The sequence below is a fragment of the Parasteatoda tepidariorum genome, chromosome 3 (genome assembly GCF_043381705.1).
Source record: "Parasteatoda tepidariorum isolate YZ-2023 chromosome 3, CAS_Ptep_4.0, whole genome shotgun sequence".
Lineage (NCBI taxonomy): Eukaryota > Metazoa > Arthropoda > Arachnida > Araneae > Theridiidae > Parasteatoda > Parasteatoda tepidariorum.
Genome location: NC_092206.1, coordinates 55,405,951 through 55,432,376, shown reverse-complemented (window position 1 = coordinate 55,432,376; position 26,426 = coordinate 55,405,951). Strand labels below are relative to the sequence as shown.

The window sequence follows — 26,426 nt, the reverse complement described above, 5'->3', positions numbered from 1 at the left end:
GCTTCTTTAAGTTGAAGATGGAAACATACTGCAATTTTGTTCTATGATGCCAGTTGTTAACTTCTGAAGTTTTTATTAAAATATTTTTATTCTAAGAAGATTGCAGGTGATAAGAACATTGTTGTGAGGGAATGACGCGAAACACTGGGGACAAAGTTTAAAATAGTGCTGTGTTAATATTTTTATCAGAAATTAAAATTAAAATAGATTTTCTGAATTCTATATTTCAGTATTCTGAAATAAAAAACACGAATTTGTAAAAAAAAAAAATTTTATTTCAGAAATAATTTTTTTCTTTTTTTAAGTTAGCAGTGGGGACAAGTGAGGGAATGACATATTGGTATATTTTAATTACCTAAAATAAATAAAAAATAAAAATTTATAATTTTAATTTTATTCTTTTGTTAGCTTGCATTCTGAAGGACACTTTCCCTGAATTTTTCTTTTTCGTAAGCTGTAAAACAAACATAAAATATACTGGGGACATGAAAATGACTGTTTTTGTGAGAATGACCTATATATATAGATATAATGAAAAAAAATATAGAGAAAACATGAAAAATAATAAAGACAGGGGACAGAAGAAAAAAAATTATTTAAAAAATAATTAAAAATATAAAAATATATTAAAAAGCTGAAAAACGAAAGAAAAAATGAAAAGATTATATTTCCACTATTGTATTTTTTTAATAAATGTTAATTTACTAAATTCTTTAAAATAGTATAGTTAAATATCAACCTTACGAATTACAAATTTCTTTAAATTATCATTATCAAGTATAATATTATTATCTTGCGCACATCCACTTTCGGACCAATTCTGGGTAACTAACAAATCAAACGCGCTGCGGTACTGCAGTAAGAACGTGGCGTAATACAAATTCCTTCTATTTACGCTTTTAGCTCCCTTTGCACTTCTGTTTTAATCTTTAGTACTCAGGCAATCTTATTACGAAAATATTTTACGTCATTCTTGAAAATTCCGGTGCATCAAAGTTCATTTGAATTCGCTACTCGCCTTGTAGATTTCGTTTTGTATTTTGTTCTTTTTTTTCCTTACATTTTATTTTCTGTTTTTTGCGTGATATATTTTTTACTCAATGTTCCATTTTGAGTGCTCCTTACACTATTGCATTGATAGATTTTGCTTTGGCTTTATTGATACAATAATCGAAAGCACTCTTTTTTGCGGATATAATTGTGTGAACTGATGAAAATATTATATCTTTTCTTTTTTTTTTCTGGGCTTTTTAATATATATTTTTACTTTCTAAATTTTTTTTTAATATTTTATTTTAAAATTTTTCTTTCCTCTTCTCATTATCTTTATCATTTTCCATGCTTTCTTTATATTTTTAACCTAGAGTTCCATATTTCTCCCGGTGGCTGAGTGGTAGCGCTTCTCGCTCCCGTGCCACAGGTACTGGGGTCGATCCTTGGACCGGGCAAGGTTGACTCAGCCTTTCATTCCTTCAGTGTGTCGATAAATGAATACCAAGCTTGCTTGGGAACTAAACACTGGGGGTTTCACGTTCGGCTGACCACCTAACCGGAACATCTGCTCCTGCACCCCAGAGCCTAAACTCAAGAAAACTGAGATGGGCACAGTAGGCCTTGGCCCCCCATGTGCTGGCGCGCCTCTGAGTTTAGTTTAGTTTAGAGTTCTATATACTTGCTACTATATACTACTATATAATTTTAGTTTATATGACGTTTTTCTTTTTTTTTGTCTTTATTGTCACACACACGTATATTAAGAGCAGTTTTCACAGAACACCCAATACATATGTTTTGAATCAAACGGTATATTTGATTGGAGGGTGATAATTTAATGTTTAAAAGCTTTCAAATACTTGTTTCGTTTTTAATTTAGGATTATACAATGCAAATATTATACAGGGAGACCTGGTTTGATGAAAGACTGACATTTACACCGGATGAACATGTGCAAAAAATATTTGGTGACGACTGGCATGCTCAACGCATATGGACGCCCGATGTGCATGTTGTAAATGACAACCAAGTGAGCGAAACGAATGAGGGAAAAATTTTGGCGCACATTGACCCTCATGGCAGAGTTTTGCTCAGTAAAAGGTAAAAAATTTTGATTTTAACTAAACTACATAAACACATTTTAATGTCAATCGGTTATTTTGTCAAACAGATTTACATTGAATAAATAATTTTCAATTTAGGTCGTTTCCTTCGCTTTACTGACGTAGACACCTTAATAGCTACATAATAAAATATAAAATCTGGAAACGACTAAACATCCAAAAAAAAAGGGTTTTTTATTGTAATTCAAACTAACAAGAGGTAAAAATGTCATTAAAAGTTATCATTAACCAAATGTCCTCGAAAATGTGCTCCTGAATTGATGAAAAAAAATTGTTTCAATCTACATTTTAAAAATATACTGCAGTTTCATTATAATTATTATCATTTTATTACTATTTCGCTTTTAATTTTTCTTATTAGAAAATTGGTGAATAAAAATCGGTTTTCTTTCAAGAAATACTCTGAATTACACAGAAATTAGCGTTTGAAGGAAACATTTTAAAAGGCTTAATTTAGTCAGCACTTGGTGGCGTAAGTAAGAAGATAGTATTTTAGTTTCCAGAGATTAGATAGATTTTAGTAAATAAAACTGAGTCACCCATACTAAATATTTTCTAAATTCTTGAGTTATTTTACTATTTGTAGTTGCCTAACTGTATTTTAGTATCGTATAATTAATGTTATGGAACTAATGAAACAGAATGGAAATAATAAAATTGCTTCAAGCGACGTCATGCGTGGATAAATCGTGGCATGTGTTTATGCTATGATTCACCAGGCAATCGGATTTGCCACGCCACGGGATACGTCATTTGCAAGCATCCAATTAAATTTGATCTGAAACGTAATAATAATCGAAGATAATAGCTGTAATGTTACACACCATGCACAATCTCCTGATTATGTTCAACCATACGATTTCAGTGGTCTTTTTCTGGACTTGCAGGTACCCACGTAGAGTTGTTACCGTCTTGCTATAAAGCGGCAGAGTATGTAATAATTAAAAAAAAATATTTTACATGGTTCCATTCCATTAGGATACAAAAAAACTCGAATACACCGGAATAACGAATGAATGGATTTAAAAAATTTATAGTGAATCAGTAAATATTTCCTATTTTATAAACTAACTTATCTAAATAAATAGCAAAAATTTAGTGTTTCCTACGAAAATTTAGAAAATAAAATTAAACTCACCCAGTAAGATATTTTCATAGGAGAAAAAGTTTTCAAACCATGTTAAAAACAGAATATCATTTTCCCTTGCTAGAAAGCACCACTAGATGGCGCCACGAGATTTAGAACTCCCTAAGAACAACAATTATTTAGTGAGTTTGATTATGTTACTGTCGCTGGAGAGATCATGTTGTTTTTGTAGTGTTTAGTCTTATTAATATACACATGTTAACCCATTAGAAGGAGTATATTTATTGAGTTTGTGGTCACTGTTTTAGTTTATTTAGGTACGTACCGACCCGGGTAGAAGAACAAGGTAAGAATCCTTTTATTGATACCTGTTCTATTGAAGTAGATAAAGAAATAAGTTATGTTTTTTAACATGGCATCAGCTGCCAGAGACTTCTAAAGATAAGCCAGAAAGAACATCATCGGACATTCCTGATTCAGTTCCTGCTACTACCAGAGTTAGACGTGTTGTTCGCCCACCATCCAGATTTGGACAATGAAGTATTGAGATTCGGTTCAACATGCCCCGAAACTCAAAAAGGGGAGTGTTAAAAACAGAATACCATTTTCCTTTGCTAGAAAACACCACTAGATGGCGCCACGAGATTTAGAACTCCCTAAGAACAACAATTTTTTAGTGAGTTTGATTATGTTACTGTCGTTGGAGAGATCATGTTGTTTTTGCAGTGTTTAGTCTTGTTAATATACACATGTTAACCCATTAGAAGGAGTATATTTATTGAGTTTGTGGTCACTGTTTTAGTTTACTTAGGTACGTACCGACCCGGGTAGAAGAACAAGGTAAGAATCCTTTTATTGATACCTGTTCTATTGAAGTAGATAAAGAAATAAGTTATCTTTTTTAACAAACCATTTCTTCACTTGTTATTATTATTTTACGCTGAATTTAGTCTTTCAAATCATAGAAACATTGATAAATGACAACATGCTCTTTATTTCCAGAAAAAAATTAAGACCTTTCTGCAAAATGGAATTTTATCGATATCCCATGGATAAGCAACTGTGTACATTGGAGATAGAGAGCAGTAAGAATTATTTATGCATTAAGGTTGTATTTACATATTAATTGGGCCGGGATAGCCTGGTCGGTAGGGTGCCGGCCCCATGTCCGAGAGTTCGAACCCCGCCGGTGTAGTAAAGTGACTGATGCACGTTAAATCTGTCGAGTGGCAAAAGTCCTCCATGTTCTCATAACAAATCAATACCTCTGGGGGTACTGGATTGGAGATCGATCGTTCTCTGATTCAGGTCAAAATTACGATCTGTGGATGAATGAATGGGTCCGCCCTATAAACGGGTGCGACGTATGGTGTGGCAGAAGTCGAATTCTCGGCCATAGATGGCGCCACTGAAAAACAAGAAACTCGCACTCTGCCTTAAATTAGCTCAGTTTCACCAGGCAGGCTTGCTAGTATGGCAAGTGACATTAGTGCTGAATTGACAAAATGGCTTTACGCAAGTAGTTGTAAGTTTTATTAATTTTTGGGAACTATAAATTCAAACATTTTTCCTCTAGAAAAAGACTGTATAGAGTTACGATGTCTGTAGGCATACTTTATCTTGGCTTTCCTACAATCGAACATCAATTGATCAATCAGATGCTAATAGCAATTTGTTGTCATTAGTAAACAGAAAACGCCAACAAATAATGGAACGCCAACAAATATTATCGTTAATAAAGAGACCCTGCATTACTAAATTATTTTACAAATTAAGTTATTATCAAATAAATGAAGAAGCCACGGTGGCTTAGGTGATAGAACACCCGCAAACTATTGAGATGATTCAAGTTTGAATCCCATCGACGGCTGACAGAAACAAATTCTGCTCCAGGCTCGCACCGTCAAAAACATGGTAGACGTTAAATGGATCATGGACCACCGGGCTAACAGTGGGAAGTTTTTATGGTTTTTCTCTCCGTATAACGCAAAAGCGGGTTAGTGTCCTCCAAAAGTACTACTAAGGCTAATTTGTTCCAATGTTTGCCCAAGAGTTCACTTATCTTCTGGATTGAGTACAAAATTATAATGCTATGGAGTTGAACATAAATAGTCGTAAATTTCAAAACGAGTAAATCGCTCAACGGCGGTTAAAAACTAAAATAAAAACGTAAATGAAGTATTAGCATATTAAGAAAAGGAAAATAATAAAATCTTAGCTAACATAAATAAAGGCACTACGTACATAACAAAGAACAAATAATCAGATATTCATATTTCCAAGCCGTCCACTCAGTACATGATTGAATGATGATTAAAGATTGCAAATCTTTGGATCATTCTTTAGGGATATTTTCCAGACTGTCAACAATGAATGTGCTCTTTGGATCGTTCTTTAGGGATATTTTCCAGACGGTCAACAATGAATGTGCAACGTAAATAAAGTACTACTGCTATCTCTAAAAAGTATTCAAACCCGTGTAAAATTCTCGTTAAAAAAAATTCAAAACAAAAGATTATTTTTAAGAATGCGGCATGTCAGTCTTAGAAGGTTTTTTAAGGGCTTCTTCAGATAAAATTACTGTATATAAAATATTGTAATAAAATTATTGTATATTTGTCTAACTGGGGATTTGAAAAATTGTCCAAAATTGAAGGTTTCTTGGTGCATAATATTCTAGTGTTCAAGAAGTGTACAACTAATTTTTATTTATGGTTTATTTCAGGTGTTTTACCAAGTACTGATTTGGAATTAGCATGGTCAGATACGAAGCCCTTGGATTTGAATCGAAATTTCATTGTTGCAGGCTTTAGTTTGTCAAATCATTCCCTTACAGAAAAGCTGACAGTTTACCCGCAAACTGGTACATAGTTTATATGTTCTCAAATAACTATTTCAAAGATACAACAACCGTCATACAACTTTCTATAGCTCCCTCCATCCTCTCTTTTTTACTTCTTTTGATAAAATATTGACAGAGTTTCCGTCCATCAATTTTACTTTGTTCAAAAATATCTGTTACTTAAGACTCTTATAACCAATATTCTTTCTATTTTTTGTAATGACGATGTGTAGAAGATGCGCAAAGCATCTTTTTTATTTTCTTACATGTTAGTTTCGGAGTTATTAAATTTTCCAGTTTCGTTGTTTGACGACTTCTTGATTTATTAAATATCAAGGAAAAATTAATCGCAGTAAATCATCGCAGCAAACAAGAAGAATCAGGCTTTAAGAAAAAGAATGTGAATTAGTGTGTTGTATATTTTTCATCATTCTAATGGAACTCATAACTGCGTATAATTACTATTATAAGAGATAAAACACAGAATTATTATTAAAAATAATTTTCGAAGAAAACTAATCTTTGTAGTTATCTGCACAGTAGTCTTAGTAAACTAAATATATAAATATTTTTTTTTATATATTAAGATGCTTTATTTTTTATTTATTTATTGGATCCACTTTTATTAATTTGCAGAAAGGGAATCAGCTCCAAAGTTCTCGTCATGTTATTTTAATCATCTAAGAACTAACATGATCTAATAGAACCAAAGTAGCTCCTTAATTCCACTGTTTTATTGACTTGTTCGTTCATGATCCATGCTTGATCTTTTAATCAATTGCCTGTGTGGGCAAGGCCATTCCTCACTAACGAAACCAGCATCATTCCGTAGTCTATAAAGATAGAATTAGATGTATACAAACTGAGGAGACTATTAGTCTCCGGCAAACACAACTCTTATAACTTAATTAAGAAAATATCAAACGCAACTAAAGGCCACCTGAATAAAAATCCAAGTATACACAATCTGGCCAAAAGTATCCAGATATGCACCTAATGAATCATGGCGTGGGGTTGTTTTTCATGGTTTGCCCTGGGTCTCTCAGTTATTATGGTTGGAAACATGAACATTAGGGTTCATTCTGGGCTATCTTTCGCTAGCAACTCCATGACACTATTTTGGGAAAGGATCATTTCAATTCCAGCAGAAAAACTGGTCAATTCACTTATCAAGACTATCACAGCCATGATTTCACAAAATGGGTGTTCAAGAGCCGTGATGGCTCACGGGATAGAGAGTTCGCCTTCCAATGCGGCGAACCGGGTTCGAATCCCAGTCGATACGAACTCCGCACTCGGCTTGCACCGACCACAGTGCTGACGTGAAATGTCCTCAGTGGTAGACAGATCACTGGTTAGAGTCCCCTTGCCTTCAGGCTAACCGTGAGAGGTTCTAGTGGTCTTCCTCTCCGTGTAACGCAAATGCGGGTGAGCTCCATCAAAAAGTCCTCCACGAAGGCAAATTTCTCCCAATACTCGATCCAGGAGTTCCCTTGTCTTCTGAATTGGGTTCAAAATTACAAGGCTACGGAGTTGAACATTAGTAGTCGTAAACCCATATAATTGGGTCGCCTGTTTAACGACGGTTATAAAATAAAAACGGGTGTTCAAAAACTGGACAGATAAAATATCCCTTTTCAAAGTCCCGATCTAAATCTCATAAAACATCTTTGGAACGCAGATTACGTATCCAGTTAAATCGAGCATCCTAACTGTCAGCATCCATTTCCACTGTGATGGACACCTGGAAGCCAACTCTTATAACCATCTATTAAAAAAACTAGAGGAAAGTTTTTCCAAACGTGAACAGGATGCCATAGATTCAAAAGTGGCCCCTACGTTATATCAGTATCTGCCCCAGAACTCATTAAATCTGGATGCTTTTGGCTAGATAATGTATCTGACCCTGAACAATGAGTTAGTTAAAAAAAATTCTACCATTCTTATTACTAGAAAATTAAATCGATGAACTTAATCAAATTCTTGTCTTATTTAACATTTTCAAAAAAAAAAAAACTGTACAAATATTTTGAAAATGTTAAATTTAAAATGTCTAAAAAATTTCTCCGATTAAGTACAGAAAAAATCTACTTTTTCTTTTTCCAGGAAATTTCAGTCGGATAATAGTCACATTTGAACTTGATAGGGAATTTGTTCATTTTATAATGGACATCTACATACCAAGCATTTTATTTGTTGTAACATCGTGGCTCTCTTTCTGGGTAGAAATACCAGCTGCACCTGCCAGAGTCACTCTCGGCATGACTACATTGTTGACCCTTGTTACAACTACGAAGGCCATTAGAGATAAGTTGCCTAAACTCTCATACATTCACGCCTTAGATGTGTGGAATGTGGTTTGCATAAGTAAGTTTATTTAAATCTATTATCAAACGATTTTATCAAACGTATTTATTATCAAACGATTGTTTTCAAATAATAAAAAAAGAGCTTGGCGCATTGTTGTATACGTCGCAACTTTTAGATAATATTCTGTTAAATGTCGTGAAATCAACAGGAGTTACTTTAAAAAAGAGTAAGATATCTTGATAAAAACCACGGGAAAGAAATTAATATAAAGGAATACTCTAAAATGAAACTTTGTAGTTTTTTTAAAAAGTTTTCAAACATTTTCTTGCAATTTTGCACTATTAGCAGAGCCTGACTAAGGCAGGGGCAGTTGCCCTGGGGCCCCCACATCGGAGGGGGCCCCAAATCGATAGAGTTTATTTTATGCTTCGGCTTTTAAACAAAATATCAATGCAGAATAAAATCTGTCAGTTTCATGTTAGCTTCTTCATCGTATGAACACAAAAAATTTATATTTCGTAAATCCATGGCTTTCTAGGGCGAAATTCAACTTAATTTCTGAAATTACGATGGACAAATTTGGCCAATCAAAAGCCCGTATTTTTACACATCGCAAAATGTGATTTTTTTCTGCAAAAATCTGTGTTTCTGATTGGCTTAATTGAGCTATCGTAATTGCAAAAATTTAGCTCAATTTCGCCCTAATTTTAGCAAGGATATGAATTTTTCGCAGCTAAATGACAAAGTTAACAATCAGAAAACTGCATTTCGAAAAATGCCTTCACATGATGAGCATAGAATTGTCAAAAAATCAATAAAATGGACTGAACGATCTTTCGTCTGATGACTGGAGGTGGGGAGGGGACTTTATAGATATTTTAGATTCTAGTCAATCTTCTTGTTATACATCTATGAGGTGAAAAATACCACCATAAAGTTCGGTTCTTCATAACTTAAGTAGTGAAGCAGAGGGGGGAGTCAAAGGAAGTTTTTGCCCCAGGCCCCAATTAGGCTAAGTCGGGTCTTGAATATTAGTTGTTATAAAAATTATAAGACTGTACTGAAAATTTTATAATGTTATAAAATTTGCAGCTGTTAATACCAAAACAGCTGAAACATTTCATAACTCTATTGACATTTACTTTATAATGCTATAAAATCTGCCTATTTGTAATCCCTTTTATAATTTTCAAAAAAAAAAGTTTTTTTGTGTCGTTCCGCTTTCAAAAGAGAAAATATAATGCAAATTGCGAGGAAATTGAATTTTCTATACAGATGGTAGCTTTCCTGCATAACACCAGCGCCGAAAATGAAGCAGATGTTTTTTACGATTTAATATTGATCTTATAAAAAGCTACTTGAGTAAATGGTAAATTTTGACTTGAAGCCACGGACTATTCCCAGCATTCTCTTGTGTCTCACTCCTCAGGGTGCCATGGAACTTCTGTAGCAAATAATGTATAAAAATGTCTTCTTAAAACCTCATAATTTGCTCACGCATTCCAAAGAGAATTTATGATCAAAATTATTTATTGCTGATATTTCAAAGGTGATAATTAAAAAAGGTGTTTTGAATATATGGTACATTCAACATAATAATGTCGAATAAGCAATAATAAACATATGGTAAGGTTTCTGTTTTACTATTAAAGTACTACATTGCTACAACATTATGTAAGACTAATCTATTGTAAGATTTTTATTACTATTGCTTTTATTAATATAGATTTTTATTATTGCTTCATAAACTGATAGTAATGTATGAGTTTTGCTAATATAACAGTAATCAAATATTTTTTGTTAACTATAAAACATAGCAAAAAAAAATTTTTAGAGCATTTGAACTTATTTTTTTCTTTCGCGCTAACACCTTGTTTATTTTAAAAGTATTTATATAAATTATCATTTAATTTACATTTTAAATGTTAAAAAATTTCAGTTTTGTCAAAAATTGTTGGCTTATAGCTTTTAATTAAAATATTCGCAATCACAACTCTCGAATACGCCATCTGAGGAGAACACCGGTTCCATGTCTTTTCTCAGTTGAGTAAGCTTTCTTTTAGAACTATGTTCAATATAGTTTTCAGTTCCAAATAGTTTCATAATTTAAAAGATTTTAATCCATTTTAAAGTCAAGGGAGAAACTAACTTTCTTCCTTCTCTTATGACTCTTCTTCTCTGTGGTATAGGAATGTACAACAATATTTCCCCCTCTGAATATTTTTCGTATTTGATTGTCACAAATATATATTTTTTAAATTTTTACGACACTTTCTTTTAGAACTATGTTCAATGTAGTTTTCAGTTCTATATAGTTTCCAAACTGAAAAGTTTTTAATCTATTTGAAAATCAAAACATAAACTTACATATTTCCTTTTATGACTCTCCGCATGCTAATAATGAAAGCATGCGAAGGGTTGCCTAGATGCACCCCCAGTGAAAATTTCTGAAGACGCAGTGGACAAAACATTTTTCCAGTGGCGTAGCGAGGGGTGGGCAACGGGGGGCATCAAACCCCGGGCGCTACTCACAAAGGGGCGCCAAATGGTCCGCAAAACAAAAAATTACTGAATAATTTTTTTTAATTATAATTGATTTCTGGAAAATATATTTTAAATTAGTGCCAGTGTAATATAATAAATATTAATTCACAAATATTATTCATAGTATTTCATTTATATTAAATATTATATTAAATTCATATTCATATTAATTATACTTCAATATTTAATTCACGTCCTTGTCATCGCGCTCTGCTTAGGATAAAAATGAAATGCTATTAAATATTATATATAAGTTTAATGTCAACATAAATTATANACTCTTCTTCTCTGTCGTATAGGAATGTACAACAATATTTCCCCCTCTGAATATTTTTCGTATTTGACTGTCACAAATATATATTTTTTAAATTTTTACGAGACTTTCTTTTAAAACTACGTTCAATATAGTTTTCAGTTCCAAATAGTTTCACAGTTTAAAAGTTTTTAATTTATTTAAAAGTCAAGAAAAAAACGAACTTCCTTCCTTTTCATATGACTCTTCTTCTCGGTCGTATAGGAATGTACAACAGTATTTCCCCCTCTGAATATTTTTCGTATTTGATTGTCACAAAAATATATATTTCAAATTTTTACGAGACTTTCTTTTATAACTATGTTCAATGTAGTTTTCAGTTCCAAATAGTTTCATAATTTAATAGATTTTAATCCATTTTAAAGTCAAGGGAGAAACTAACTTTCTTCCTTCTCTTATGACTCTTCTTCTCTGTCGTATAGGAATGTACAACAAAATTTCCCCCTCTGAATATTTTTCGTATTTGATTGTCACAAATATATATTTTTCAAATTTTTACGACACTTTCTTTTAGAACTATGTTCAATGTAGTTTTCAGTTCTATATAGTTTCCNATTTATTTTACTTTATTTATTTATTAATTTGCGAGTATATTTTACATATAATATTATATGGTTTACGAATGGGGGGGGGGGCGCTAAAAGGGTATTGTGCCCCGGGCGCGAGTTAAGTTCGCTACGCCACTGCATTTTTCATCTCCTTCCTTTAACTATTGGTCATTTTTAGAACACCCGATAGGAGTTTTAAATATTTTGTTTTGACATCTAAGAAAGTGATATTTGCAGTAATTAAAACTGATTTGTTCCGTTGAATTAGCTGAATAATAAATAATTTGTTCTAGGTTTTGTGTTTCTTTCATTGGTTGAGTATGCAGTTGTGAATTTCATTTACCATAAAGACAAAAGGAGAAGAAAGAGCAAAGCTATGCCGAGAGTAGAAAGTGAACCCTCATTTTACTCAGGGGAAAATATTCGTATGTCACGTATGTACGCAAGAAACACGGTACGTAGTATAGGTTTACCATCATGAGTTGGCGTGTGCAGCGTGAGAGTAAAGCGAGCCATTATGCTTATTTTAGCTACTTAGGGGAAGAAGGCAAAGAAATTAATAAATTTAACTTCTTTAAAGAGCTATCTATCGTAGTGGTTTCTATCGGAACAGTTTACCAAGTTGGAATCTTCGCCAAAAGAAATACTCTCACACTTTGCGTGTTTTAACTTACCTCATCTATGAAAAAGTGAACACTTTCGCTAAGCTTTCCTTCCACCCGCCAACTTATGGTTGAATAATATTAAAAATAGTAAAGCATTTTACCTTTTAATTATTGATATATTCTAATAAATGCTTGGATAAACCAAGAAGCAAGTTGCTTTTTAAAAAAAAATCATACTGTGCACTTTTGTTTATTCTAATTTAAAAAGAGTACGTTTTCACATTGAGCACTTAAAAATAAGGAACTGCTTTAGAATTTCTCAAAAAATTTTTTATTTATATTTGAAAAAAAAATATTTATTTTTAAATGAATACATGAATTTAATATTTCACATTACCTTGTTGACCAACCTGCTTAAACACCTAAGATGATAAATTTTTAAGTAGAAAGGTCCGTAATCACCGTCTAAAATTTATACTTTTTGAATTTTTGACAACAATGAAGCCAAAAACCTATAAACAGGAATCACTAAATAGTATATAAGGGAGGGGGGGGGGAACTAAAACTTTTTCTACTTAGGAAGCCTCCACTAAAAACGCAAAATGCTGTTTGCTGGAATTGACAGAGATAAGTTAAAAATCGATTATAAGGAACACCTCCAAGTTTTATTAGGCAATTTAACAGGTTTTGTTGTGCTGATTGCTCAATGTTCTTCAGCAATTCGTTAGATTTTGGTTGCGTTTTAATTTTTTACCCTACTGTAAATTTCCAATCCCTACTGTTATTGTGTGCACACATGACTTCAAAATTGATAAGGATTTAGCGGTTGCACAGAATCTGCATACTATTTTATTACACCTTAGCGATCAGTTCTGTCAAACTTTTACAAAAATGTATACGAATTTTTAAAACATCAAAGAACAAACAATGTAATTTTTGCTTTTGAGATAACCGTAAAACATTGTTTCATATTTAAACTTTTTTTTTTTGCAGAGTGAGATTGCAAGAAAGAAGGAATTCTTAAGATCCGTGTCTGCTTTTTCAGACTCACAATCTACAACAAGCGAAGTGGACGCATCTTGTGGATGGGTTTTGAATGAGGGACTGACTCCACAAGACATTGCCAACGGAATAGACAAAAAGTGCCGATATCTCTTCCCCGTCACCTTTTTAGTCTTTAATTTTATTTACTGGTTAGTTCTTTGGGTGTAGCATTGGATAATGCATTTATATAAATATACGATCTAAAATAACGAAACCTTCCTACAAGAATTTTCTCTTCATGCCCAATTTATAGAATGTTATTTGTTGATTAATAATTTTAAAGTTTGTTTCAACACATTATGTTTTAGATAAATAAAAAATGGTTTTAAAAAGGAAGTGCCAGAAAGCGCGCGTCATTTGTGCTCTAAAATGCAGAGACAAAAAAGCCAAGTGATAATTGATGAGTAAGGGTAATAGCATAAAGATGAGCTACACGAATGAACAACAGATTTTCATTGTTCAGCAATATTCGAAACACTGTTGCATTTCTTGGTTATGATCTTGTGTTTTTTGAAATCATAATTGTCTGATTGGATCCTGTGGTTTGCCGCTTTGGACTTTTTCCTTTGAAGCTTTTTGAGATCTAAAATTTATGCTAACAATCTATGATTGCTCATGCATTGAAAGGATGAAAAAAAAGAGAGGGCCAAGTCAACGAAATTAAGTTACATTTATGCAAAACGGTCATTAAAGAGTTCAACAAAACAGTATATGTGGCAGCCAAACTTTTACTCAATTACCCAATATATGCTATTCCATACACAACTCTATATGTTATGAATCAATTTTCACATAAAATATTTTTTGCTATCTAAATTACTTGAATAAATTTTGTGAAACACTATTTATCTCAACTAACAGAATAAGATGCTTGTTTTTCTATGTTTATTTATTAAGAAATTTAAATAAAAAAATTATCTCATTCTTATTTAAGAAAGATATTCTCATTACTAAACAGCTTTACAATAAATATTAAAACTCCATTTTTGATCCAGAATATAACTTTTACTCTGATTATTTTTTTCCTACAAAATAGTGTTTTTTTGTATTAAGACTATTTGTAAAGTTCATTGTTAGGTTTCCTTACCACATAACTTCTGATGAAGTATGATAGACAAAAAGTATTAGGGTAAAAAATAGTTTCTACAATAGACAAAAGTCGTACTAATTTGTTTGCAAATGCTGAAATAATTCACATTTAGATTGTGAAGTGCAGTTATACCTCAGATGGCAATCTCACACATAACATAGGAGCGTAGCTTATGCATATTAGTGTCTAATATACTTGTGTTGTGTGTGAGTTGTTCAATAAAAAATTTTGCGAAGTTGTGATGAAAACAGTAACCTATGCACACACTTCTAAAGAGAGGGAGAAAAAATGTATGGCATGTTTTATGAATACATATTCTTGTCTTAGATACTATTAAAATTTATAAGATAAGAAAACCCTACATATAATTCACACTACATATAAAGGTGATTATTAATTTTACTTTATTCAAATTGAATATCAGCTGCATGAAATATAAACTGACTCATTGTCCCATGTTTGATCTAAAGGAAACTGATTTGAGTAAAATAGGGATGAAAATTTGTACTTTCTTTTAATTATAAAGTCATTTCTTCTTTTTTTTTAATAGACAATCTTTTCTGAATTGTGTAAAATAAATGCTGTACATATTTTTTAATAAATTTCATATTATCTTTTTTCTTCTTAGTAAGCATTCTCACTGCATGCGATTGGCGCATCTCTGATCGCCATTGAGAGAACCTGATTGGTGAATTTCTTGCAGGGGGGATATATTTCACAAATCAGATTCTCATATTCCCCTGACATGTACAACACCCAGTTCGTATATAATTATACTGGGTCGTCCGTTACCATATTCTTATAATGCTTTCTTATAACGATAAGTAAAAAAAATGCACACAGGAGTCTGAAAATTATACCTTAATGGAAATCAAAATTTAAAAAATCATCAATAAGGAATGTCTAGAGGTCAGAAAAGGCACTTTCATAGTTTTCATTAAAGCAGGCATAAAGTTAACAGAATATTAGGCAAGTTATGTAAAAGAGAATAAGTACTATTTATTGAAGAATTTCAAAGTGGACCAATCTGAATTCTCAGAGTAATTTTTTATTTCAAGGTTGAGTGAGTTCTGGTAAACCTAGCATAAACCATGAAGTTTTAAATGCTGGAAAAATATTTTTACATCAAAATTAAAACAAATTATCGCAAGACTATTTTAATGCATAATCCTAAGTTATTCTACTATTATTTGTTCAAAATTTGCTATTTTGAAACATTTTTTTTTAACAAACATGGTTTACTCTATGTTTACCTGCACTATTTTAAATTATTTATGTAGGTGAAAAAGAATTTTCCACAAAGGATTTCTCTCTCGGTATAACGTCTTCTCAACTTCCCAAATTTCTCCTAATATGCCAACACCTGCTGTATTCAAATACGATGTCTCTCTTCACTAGCTTCATAACTATTTTTACAAAAATATTAAACAAAGTCTTTCAGAAGCTTCGTGTCATTTACTTCCTATCTAATAATTTTTTTTAAAGGATGTTGCGGACTCTCTTGACTGTTTCATTTACAAAGTAAATATTTGTCTCGTAAGTTAAGTGATCTCAGAAACCAGAAAAATCAACTGGCTCTATTATGCAACAAGCTTTGCATGTTTGAGGTAGGGAGAAACCGCTTTTTTTCCAGAGCAGATAGAGATGTGGATGAAGCAAAATATCGATATTTTAGCTTAAGCTTGGTTAACAATAAACTTAGCTACATTGCAAAATAAAAAGTTGACTAGTTATCCATTTCATATTCTGGTTCAATATTGACTTATTTAATTTGTCCAAAGTTATTAAAAATCCTTTAAATTCAGGAAATACAAAGCAAAATAGTACAATGTATAGAAACAAACAAGTTGAAATTTTAAGCATGGCCTGTTTTGTGAATGAAATGCAGTGGTTTTGTTCCAAAACTTCATAAAGCCATTTAATTTCAAAGCAATAACACGCAATTTTGTAAATAAATTGCAGTTCTTTTCAAAAGTGTATCCCTCTTGTAAAGAATGAAACCATATTCCAACAGATAATAAATCATTCTAATACATAGTCAAAGCCATAAGCAATAGATATGAAATTTAAGTAAAAAATTACAATTTTCATACATAAAAAAACTGCAAATTTGTTGTTGTGGGTTTAGTTGTCACCTACCAGGATTCCACACTCCCTGCTAAAGGCACCTGATAAGACTGCACATTCTACGATTGCAATTTAGAGCTTTGAAATTCATTCTAACTATATATATATATATATAATCACACAATCCCTATAACCTTAAAGAACAATTTTTTAGGGGGGGGGGAATCTTACATTTTTGCAGATCTTAAAGGTACAGATGGATAAAAGAACCCTGGTCTAATTGGAGTTATAATAAGGGGTTTTCAAAGTAGATGAAGATTCCAAGTACAGTACGGAAAAAAAAAATGAACCAACCTGAATAACTCTTCATCAAATAATCAGATTTTCACATACCAGGACTAAATGGTACAAAGAGGACTTCAAATATGCAAATTAATTAGTACAGACGATATTTTAAGCAATGAAAAAAGACAAAAACGTACCTTCACTGAATAAACATATCTTTTTATGATGAATTTGGATTTTTGACTCTCAAATTAAGGGGGAGGTAGCTGCAATCTGAGAAATATGGTTCAAATAGTTTGGTGAAGAGGGCGGTCCAAAGTTTAGACCCCTTAATGTTAATATTTTGCGTATTTTGGGAATTTAAGTGAATAAATATATTTAAAAATGTTAATACAAGAAATGTCAATAAGTATCCTTAACTAATTATGAATTTATGAAATATATTTCGAAGAAGTTACCTAAAAAATTTATTATTTTATTTATATTTCGCTCTTAAAAAAAAATATTTGGTCACTCTATTACAAAGAACTATAGTTTTGACTGAAACTAAAGATTCCTAAACAATTTTATTATGATACATTTTTACAAAAGCAAATATAAAATGTAGCAAAAATAGATATTTTCAAAACAGTTATTTATAAATTTTCAAATTGTTCTTCAACAAGCTTTTTAAAAATCTGAAAAGAAAAATGCAAGAATGTTAATATTTTAAATATACATAAAACCATTGAACGTCATTAAGGGAAAAATGCTTAATATGAATTTTCAGTTAAGATGAAGGAAAACTTTATCCCCATTATATACATTGGAAAACAATATAATGGCATTGTTAATAATGAACATAAAAACAAACTTCTGTCTTTTAAGCCAAAGTGAATATTGCACCCAATGAAAACAGATTGCAAATAAAATGAAACAGAATTATATGGAGTATTTGTTCTGCTCCTTATATGTATGTCTGCAAACTTATTATTCTATTCTTTCTTTTTTTTACACTAGTCATTTAAATTTAAGTGATAAAATAATATTTTTGCAAAACCCGATCATATAGGGTTCGTTGGATTGTTTGTTTTCCAATCAGGATATGTTTTAAACAAAAAGTGAATGACCTCCCAGAAGTTTCTAATTCTGTATTATTAATTTTTATTTCTAATATAAAATTATAACCGTAAAATGGAGGCATTTTCTTTAATTATAAAACATATAAAACATTTTAATTCCACTATTAAAACATTTTAGTATTTCATTATAAATAAAGGATTATGTTAACTAAATTCTAACTACAAATAAATACGGTAAGATCCCGCTTAACGCTGTTTTGTTTAGCGCTGTTTCGTTTTAGCGCTCTTTTATTTCAACCCGGGGATTCCTCGAAATTGTGTGCGGGGTCTCCCTCAAATATGAACATAGCATATCTGAAACAGTGTAGTTGTGTTTCTTGTTTGGTGCGGTGCTGTATGGACGCATTTTTATCACTTGAAACATTTGTTGACATTATTGTAAGTACATATAAATTTATATAATACTATAACGATTAATACAGCGACAAATATTATGATCTTTAGTTTTTATCATGAGTGATAATGAAAAACAAGAAAAGAAAGAAACCAGAAAAAGTATTTCACTGGAAACTAAAATGCAAGTGATTAGAAGGTTAGATTCTGGTGAACGTCAATCTCAAATTAGTGCTGCATTGAACTTGGCAACTTCATCAATAAGGACAATTCTTAAGAATAAAGAAAAAATACTGTCATCAGCAACTGCAACTAGGTCAAGCTCAGCAACTAGAATTACCCATTCTAGAAATAACATTATAGAGGAAATGTAAAAACGGCTGTTTATATGGATTAACCACGAAATTGAACGCAATATGCCATTAAGCCAATCCATCATAATGGAAAAAGCTAGAAGAATTTTTAATTACATTCAGGTAGAGGCAAGTGACATAAGTGAAGCTTTCGTTGCTAGTCAAGGATGGTTTAATAGATTTAAACATAGAAATAATCTTCACAACATAAAGATAACAGGAGAAGTAGCAAGTGGTGATACGAAAGCGGCGGCTGAATTCCCAGCGATTTCCATTAAAAACAATTGAACAAGGAAACTATCCTCAAGAATTGGTTTTTAATGTTGATGAAACAGGCCTGTTTTGGAAAGGAATGCCAAAACGAACATTTCTATCCAGTGAAGAGAAACGAGCACCAGGATTTAAAGTCGCAGAAGATCGCTTAACACTTCTACTGGGTGGTAACCCAAGCTAAGATTTCAAATTAAAATCACTACTAGTTTACCACTCCAAAAACCCAAGAGCGATGAAAGGCATATCTAAATCAAATTTACCTGTAATTTGGGAGTCTAACAAAAAATCATGGATAACTATGAAAATTTTCCAGTATTGGTTCACTGAACATTTCTCCCCATCTGTTAAACATTATTGCGAAATTAGAAAACTTGAACAGAGAGCGCTACTATTAATTGATAATGCTCCAAGCCACCCAACAAATTTATCAGACTTAACAACATGCATTCCAGTCGAAATGGTTTTTTTGCCGCCTAACACAACTGCCTTAATCCAACCAATGGACCAAGGCGTTATATCCAATTTTAAGGCTTATTACTTGTGGCGAACATTAAAGCAGATGTTTGACAAAATAGACGGAGAAGAGAAGCAATCAATAAGAGAAATTTGGAAAAACTACAATATCATGAATGCTGCAGAAAACATAAACCTTTTTTGGAATGAGATAACAGAAAGATCTTTGAAAGGAGTACGGAAGAACATTTGGCAGATTTAAGTAAGAGCAAAGACATTGGACACTCTGTCGATATGGATGAAATAGTGGAAGAAATAGTGGAATTAGCAAAACAAACCGGCTTAGATGAGGTAAATGTGGAAGACGTCGAAGAAATAGTTCAAGAAACAGCAGCTAGCCTTTCTAATGATGAGCTCAAGGAATTAACTGAGCAAGAAGAAAACAAAAATATTGATAGTAGTGATTTCGAAGAAGAGCAAAAAGAACTTTCGATGGCATTTGTAAAAAGTAGTTTGGCCACTATAACTGAAATTATGGACCAATTTGTTCAAAATGATCCAAATTTTGACAGAAGTTCAAAAGCAAGACGGAGTGTTACAGATGCTTTATCCACTTATCAACAACTTCTAACAGAACGCAAAAAGAAAACACAAACTACAATAGATGCCTTCTTGACAAAAAGGCAGAAAATTGGAAACACAAAATAGACTGAATGGACTGACTTAGAATTTTATTTGTTTTTATAAGTACGTATATTCGTTTACATTGTTTTTATTTTTGTAAGAAATAAATGTTTGGTTCTATTTTCATTAAAAAAAAAAAACATAATTATTAAATTCAATACCTAACCAATTTTCTATTTATCTTCTCCTAACCTCATTATTTACATGTTAAGATAGCCTCGTTTAGCGCTGTTTAGCATTACGCTCTACTTTGATGGAACGTATCCTACGCGTTAAGCAGGGTCTTACTGTATCTTAAAACATGTTTCTTATTAAAACTCATACTAAAACTGATTAAAGGTTTAAAAAAATTACAAAAACTATGAGTAATTAACACACTAAGAGATGAAGTTGAAGTTATATAAAACTGGGAGAAATAAAAATAAAATAAAAAATGAAATACTTACTAGCATTATTGTACAAATATCTTTTGCAGATTCAATACTTTTCAAGTCATTAGAATTCATTTTATGCCCTATACCTTTTAATTCCCTTTTTAAATATTCAATATTTACATATGCAGGGCAAGGACACCTAAAACAAAACAGAAAAAATTACTTTAAAGAGAAAAGTCTCATAATTGACTTGATGAAATTTCAAAAATTCAGGAAAATAAGCTTTTCAGATTAATAAGTCCTTAATGTAAACAAATGTTAATATAAGCCAGGGGCAAAACAAAGTACATCAGAACTAATATGATAATAAAATTACTGAAATATGATTGTTATCTCTTATTTGTTTTGAATAAAAACTACTGAATGTCAAAAAAATTTTTAATTAAATAAAATTTTTATTCAAATTTTAAAAAAATTTTTCAGCTAAAATTTGGCCAGTAAATTACAGCAACAAGCATTTTGCAACCTTTGCAAAACGTAAATTTTTTTTTAATGAATTTTTGCAAGCTTTTAAGAGAATCGTTTTAAGAGACACTACAATTGCAAAGTAAATGTTTCAAAGTTGAGTAACTGACAAACATTAGTTTATGAAACTTAAATAAAAACATTTAAACAATATTGTATTTTTCACACCCATTTAAACCCTTTAGGAGAAAGTATATAGGATTCTTCTTTTTTTCCTGAAGAGGACTTTAAACTCGCAAAATTTTAGTTTTCATGAATTCACCTAATTACTTCACCCCAGTACTTTGCAATGTAAAATTTGAAATCTTAACTTTTTAAGTCTAGTAACTTAATAGTTTATAACGGAAGAAATAATTTCTAGATATATATCTAGTAATATAAAAATATATTCTTAAAAAAAAATTGAACTGAATGTATATAACTAAATTTTTTAATAACTTTCTCCCAGTCAAAAATTTTATTCTATTATACTTTCATACTTTACATTATTATTTCTATTATATTTTTATGTTTTTTATTATCTTAATTTTTTTTTGTTATTATCTTATCTTAACATCTTAATTTTTATCATCTTAACTACTTTGAATACATAGAGAAAAAAAATGGAAAATACAAAATTTAACAGAAATAATTTACAAGAGTTATTTTTTAATCAATAAAGTTTAAAACTGCAATAAAAAAAAACTTTACTGATTTTTAGACTTTAAAAAATTCTAAGATACAAAAAATATTATATTATCAAATATTCTTACAAAAAATCTGGCTTATATACATTCTTACAAAAAATATTATATTATCAAAAACCAAAGTATAAAAACCAAAACACTGATTTGAAAAACTAAAACACAGAGTAAAAAATCCTTAAAAATGATATTAGAAGCTTAGAAAAATAAATTTTTAATTGTCTAAAAATAATACTTCTAAAATTGCAAAAAAGAAAAGTCCAATATTTTTCATATAATTTTTACAGACAAAAAACTTATAATAAAAACTCTCCTTTTATCCTTTAAAATTTAATTTCAAAAGAAGGTAATTTTTGACAAAATTTCTTTTTAGCCTCTTTTATTTTAATATACTTTAAATATGTTTATTAGCATTAATACTAGAAAAATCTGAATAGGGTCAAAATAATAATTTTTGTAATCTTTGTTTTTGTTTTGCTATTTATGAATAAAAAGTAGTAAACGTTTTGAAATTAAAATTATAAAAAATAAAACAGTATTTCAGATTAGTCCCACAAAGTGAAAAGTGTAATGGAAAATGGTACTTACCTCAATAGCGTCTTGTAAACTTTTGAAAGCAAGTACTTTGAATCTTGAGAATCTATAAGAATTTCATCCAAAATTAAAAAAATTTCTAATAAAATATTTACTTAAATTGCAATACAATTAAAAATAAATTAAAAAATTTTGATGTTTAAACTTAAAAAGGAATGACAAAATAAATAAAATGAAATTAAGGCATGAATAAAGAAATTTGACCTTAGAACATATTTTTGAATTGACAATTTAACGTTTCATGCTTCTTTTAAGACACTGAAATATTACAAAAAATCATTTTAATGATAACAAAACTAAGACTTTTTCTTCATATTATACAGCAAAAAATTAAAATTCAACTCTTAATTTCTTTCCTTAATAAATCTGAAAACAGGAATGGTATGCCCAAATAAAAATTCACAGAATTTTAACATACATCACTTCAAAATCTTTTCATTACCACCTTTCTAATCTCAATATTTAAAATTCAAAGCAAACATAGCTTTATACATTATAAAATACTTAATTGGCGATGCTTAATAGAAGTACTTAATTAAATCCCTATTAGAACTTTTTTTCATTGATTTAAATACAGTGTTAAATTTATTCAAATAAAGGAGTTTATTGTTAATACAATTTATCATTATATGCAACCCATGGGTCATTACTTATGAACTGTAAAAGAAAACTATAATAAATTATTATTACCAATTTTTAATAAGTCACAGAATACTGCATTCCAAGCACTTATAAATATCTTATTATTCCACAAGTGGATCAATCGTCCTTGTGTAGCAGGTAGTATTTCTCGGAGCAAACTAAACTAAAACCATAAGCAAAAATTTAGTACAATAGAAATGCGTACTACAAAAAAACTATTGAAATTTCAAACCAATTTTGCTAACCATTGATTTTGCAAGCATTCTTTGAAGAATTGTCTCCCAAATAGAAGCATGCCAAATATTATGTTCCTGGCACAATCTTACACAAAACACCAGAGCCTAAAAAATTCAAATTCAGAAAAGAATAAACTCGTAAAGATGTTTTTGAGGTGTACAATAAATACCATGTCAGCATGAAATACGAAACACAATTAACTAAATAAATTACTAAAACGATGACCGACTGTGAGGGGAAAAAAATGACTTTCAACAGATCAACGAAAACTGTGATATCACAAACCATTACCAAGTGCAGGAAAAGTTTGTTATTCACCTGTGTCAAATTATAATCATAGATTGCAAGTACATCAAACATGTCATATACTGAATATGTATAGCAAATTACAGAAATCAAATTTTAAACATACAACTTTTTTAAAATTGAACAACCTGATAATTATTCCCCCCAATATCCTTCAAATTTTGCATTTTGCCATTTAAAATTACATTCCTTAAAATTATGGGAAAAATTGTTAACCTTACAATTCAATATTTTTCCATTATTATTAATAAAAAACCAATACATAATTATATAAAATTATTTTTTGCATTAAATTGTCTTTGGGAAAATGAATTTCATAATTCTGAGCGAAACGTTTCAATTTGCTTAAAAAAATTCTCAAGATATGGTGAAATACACAAAAAATAAAATTAACATTTAAGGGACACAAACTTTCAATTGCTCTCCTAACCAAATTATTGGGACTATATTATCCAGATTACAGCCATTCCTCATATTTTGAAAGTAAGAAGTCTAAATCCATTGAAAGAAAAGTATGTTTAGTTAGAAAAAGCACATTTCTGTGCCGAATTTTGTAAATTAACACATTGTCTGCACTAATTAATTAGCAGACTTGAGTTTAGTGTGACGCTTATCGCCACTAAATTCGAAATCACAATAAAACATTTGAAATAAATATATTGTAAACTCCAAAATAATTGATTAGATTGAAAAACTTCCTTCACTTTAACCTTACTGTGGAAACTTCCATTAGTACATAGAACCTTAACAAATATAAATAAACGCTGTTGATAAAGTGTTAAAAAATATGTGTTAGAAAAGGGTTAATCACAAGTCCATAGTCTATAAGTTTGATCTCTTATGAGACCTTTCCAGAATTTAGCAACAGTTTTATCAAACAAAAAGTATAGTAAATCAGATCTGAAGAGAAAACATTAAAAAAAGAAAACAGAACCGAGTAGCGAGAGGTTCAGAGACATTAATGCTGAATATCAGTATGGGTAAGTTCTCTCCATGCCAATTAGTCCATTTGTATGTAAAATTAGTTATAAGTATTTTAAATGAATTCAACACTATACTATTTATAAATAAAAACAATCACTGTTTAATATGCTTAGTTAGTTTGTGCCTCTACACACCGTAACATTAGGCTCTCTAATAACTAAAATTTAGTCCTAGTACGTGAAAATCCGATCACTAAATCAAAAGCAATTAAGGGTGTTTTTTTTTTCTTTTTGCATACTGTATGTTTCTAGTTATTTTTACAAATTGCATAAAATCTTTGCACTCAGTACTTTTTCAAGTTTCCCACTTGCATTTCATAAAGCTTAATAATGGTCATCCTTTATGACAATAAGCGTTAATTAATAGTTAAGATAATGAACCAAAATAATCTAATACTTACATCAGTGTTGTGGGAGTTAGAAGTCAGTACTTTTTGTAGCAGTTCAACTTTATTACACTTATTTAGCATATGAAGAGGATATGCAAGTCCCAACTGCTGCAGTTCAGCAGAACACAAAGTAGGTATCAAGTTTTCTTCCAAATTTTCCGGTGGTAATCCAAGGAGGTCAGCTATTTGATTTACACCAAAAACTGAAGCCAAACAAAACACAAATTTTGCTCTAGTGTAGGTTGACATCTCTTCAGTATACTAAAAAATTAAAACAAGAAACAGGATAAAACAAAAATTGTATAAAGAGAGGGTGTCGACATACAATCAGATATGCTAGTTCTGCAAAATTTTACATGAGCATCGGCAACAAAAAAACTTTTTCGTTGGTCGAGTATTAGCAATAGATAGCTAAATACTGCAAAATGGCACTCACAAAACATAAAAAATGGACAAAAATTCAAAATTTTTCGGAATATATGTAGTGGACAGTTTCATATCCAGAATCGTCAGGTTATGGCAAATCCAGAAAAAAGAATTTTCTTAATATTAAGTGTTTAAGGGAAAAAAAAGAAAAATGTCAAAACATTTTTATTCAATAATAAAAAATATCATATTGATGATTATCATCAATTAGATTCAATACAATACAAAAATAAATAAAAGTGAGCAAATGATAATTAGAACTTTTTCTGTCATAAACACAAAGATATATACATATATATAGCAAAATAAATACAAAAAACAGGAAGAAAATTAAGAGAAACAACATTAAAATAAGTTTTATTTATTGTGCATAAGCTGCAAGTAAATAGAACTCATAAAATAAGTTTGGAATGTAGAGAAAAAAAAGGGAAAAGTTACAGAACAATGAAAGAAGGTGGAAAAAATAATAATAATAAAAATAACAAGAAACCGGAGAAAAAAAAAATTCCAAAAAAATGACAAAAAATTTAAAAAATCCGGAAAATAAAAGATATAATACCCCTTCTTTCATTGTTCTGTAATTTTTCCCTTGTTTTCTCTACATTTTGAACTTATATATATAGGTTTTTAACTAATTTCAGTATTCTAATTAATGATTAGAATACTGATGAAAGCATTGAACAACTCACAATAGTTGGAGATCAATACATAGAAAAGTCTTATAATACTGGTGCATTAAAAAAATAGACACATTAATTAGTTAGGATAAAAAAAATTGGCTTAATTAAGCATGAGGAATAATTAAGCCTATCTTTTTTATGTCTATCTCGACAGCGAATATTTAATTTAGGAAGTGTTAGGAAATAATTAAATTTCATATGCATTTAATGCTTTTTTAGTTCTGCTAAGAAATAAAGTGCATCAAAAATAGGTTGCTTTCCATTAAAATAACTTCATGCCTCATGAGTATCATTCACATTTGAAAGTGTGGTTAAAGTGATAGATTAATTCAAATATTAGTAATTCTTCTTAACACTCGGCCATAGAGGCATTCTAATTATGCATGTTAACAGATCAGCGAAAATTTATACCTTGTAAAATTAAGCTTAATCTAAGATATATTTAGCACAATTTTAAAATATTAAATATAATAAAATTAAATATAAAAGCTACATATCATTTAAATTTAATTTTCAAT

At 30.4% G+C, this 26,426-nt stretch overlaps 2 protein-coding genes across 3 annotated transcripts in view; one reads left to right on the top strand and one right to left on the bottom strand.

The window, feature by feature from the left end:
* The window catches only part of LOC110283276 (glycine receptor subunit alpha-4), a 20,182-nt gene extending 5,062 nt beyond the window's left edge, over positions 1–15,120 (top strand). Inside the window, exons 4-9 of the mRNA XM_021148190.3 lie at positions 1,874–2,094; positions 4,207–4,289; positions 5,930–6,067; positions 8,153–8,413; positions 12,055–12,215; positions 13,360–15,120. Coding sequence (XP_021003849.2) covers positions 1,874–2,094; positions 4,207–4,289; positions 5,930–6,067; positions 8,153–8,413; positions 12,055–12,215; positions 13,360–13,578 — 1,083 coding nt within the window. The 3' untranslated portion in view covers positions 13,579–15,120. The remainder of the gene's footprint in view (positions 1–1,873; positions 2,095–4,206; positions 4,290–5,929; positions 6,068–8,152; positions 8,414–12,054; positions 12,216–13,359) is intronic.
* A 2,279-nt stretch (positions 15,121–17,399) lies between these two features.
* LOC107452400 (rough deal) overlaps positions 17,400–26,426 on the bottom strand; it is a 97,863-nt gene continuing 88,836 nt past the window's right edge. For both annotated transcript variants that reach the window (XM_043040514.2, XM_071178661.1), the window contains exons 48-53: positions 24,815–25,063; positions 23,133–23,228; positions 22,936–23,050; positions 22,240–22,291; positions 20,516–20,642; positions 17,400–17,529 (exon numbers count right to left, since the gene is read on the bottom strand). In XM_043040514.2, coding sequence (XP_042896448.1) covers positions 17,488–17,529; positions 20,516–20,642; positions 22,240–22,291; positions 22,936–23,050; positions 23,133–23,228; positions 24,815–25,063 — 681 coding nt within the window. In that variant the 3' untranslated portion in view covers positions 17,400–17,487. The remainder of the gene's footprint in view (positions 17,530–20,515; positions 20,643–22,239; positions 22,292–22,935; positions 23,051–23,132; positions 23,229–24,814; positions 25,064–26,426) is intronic.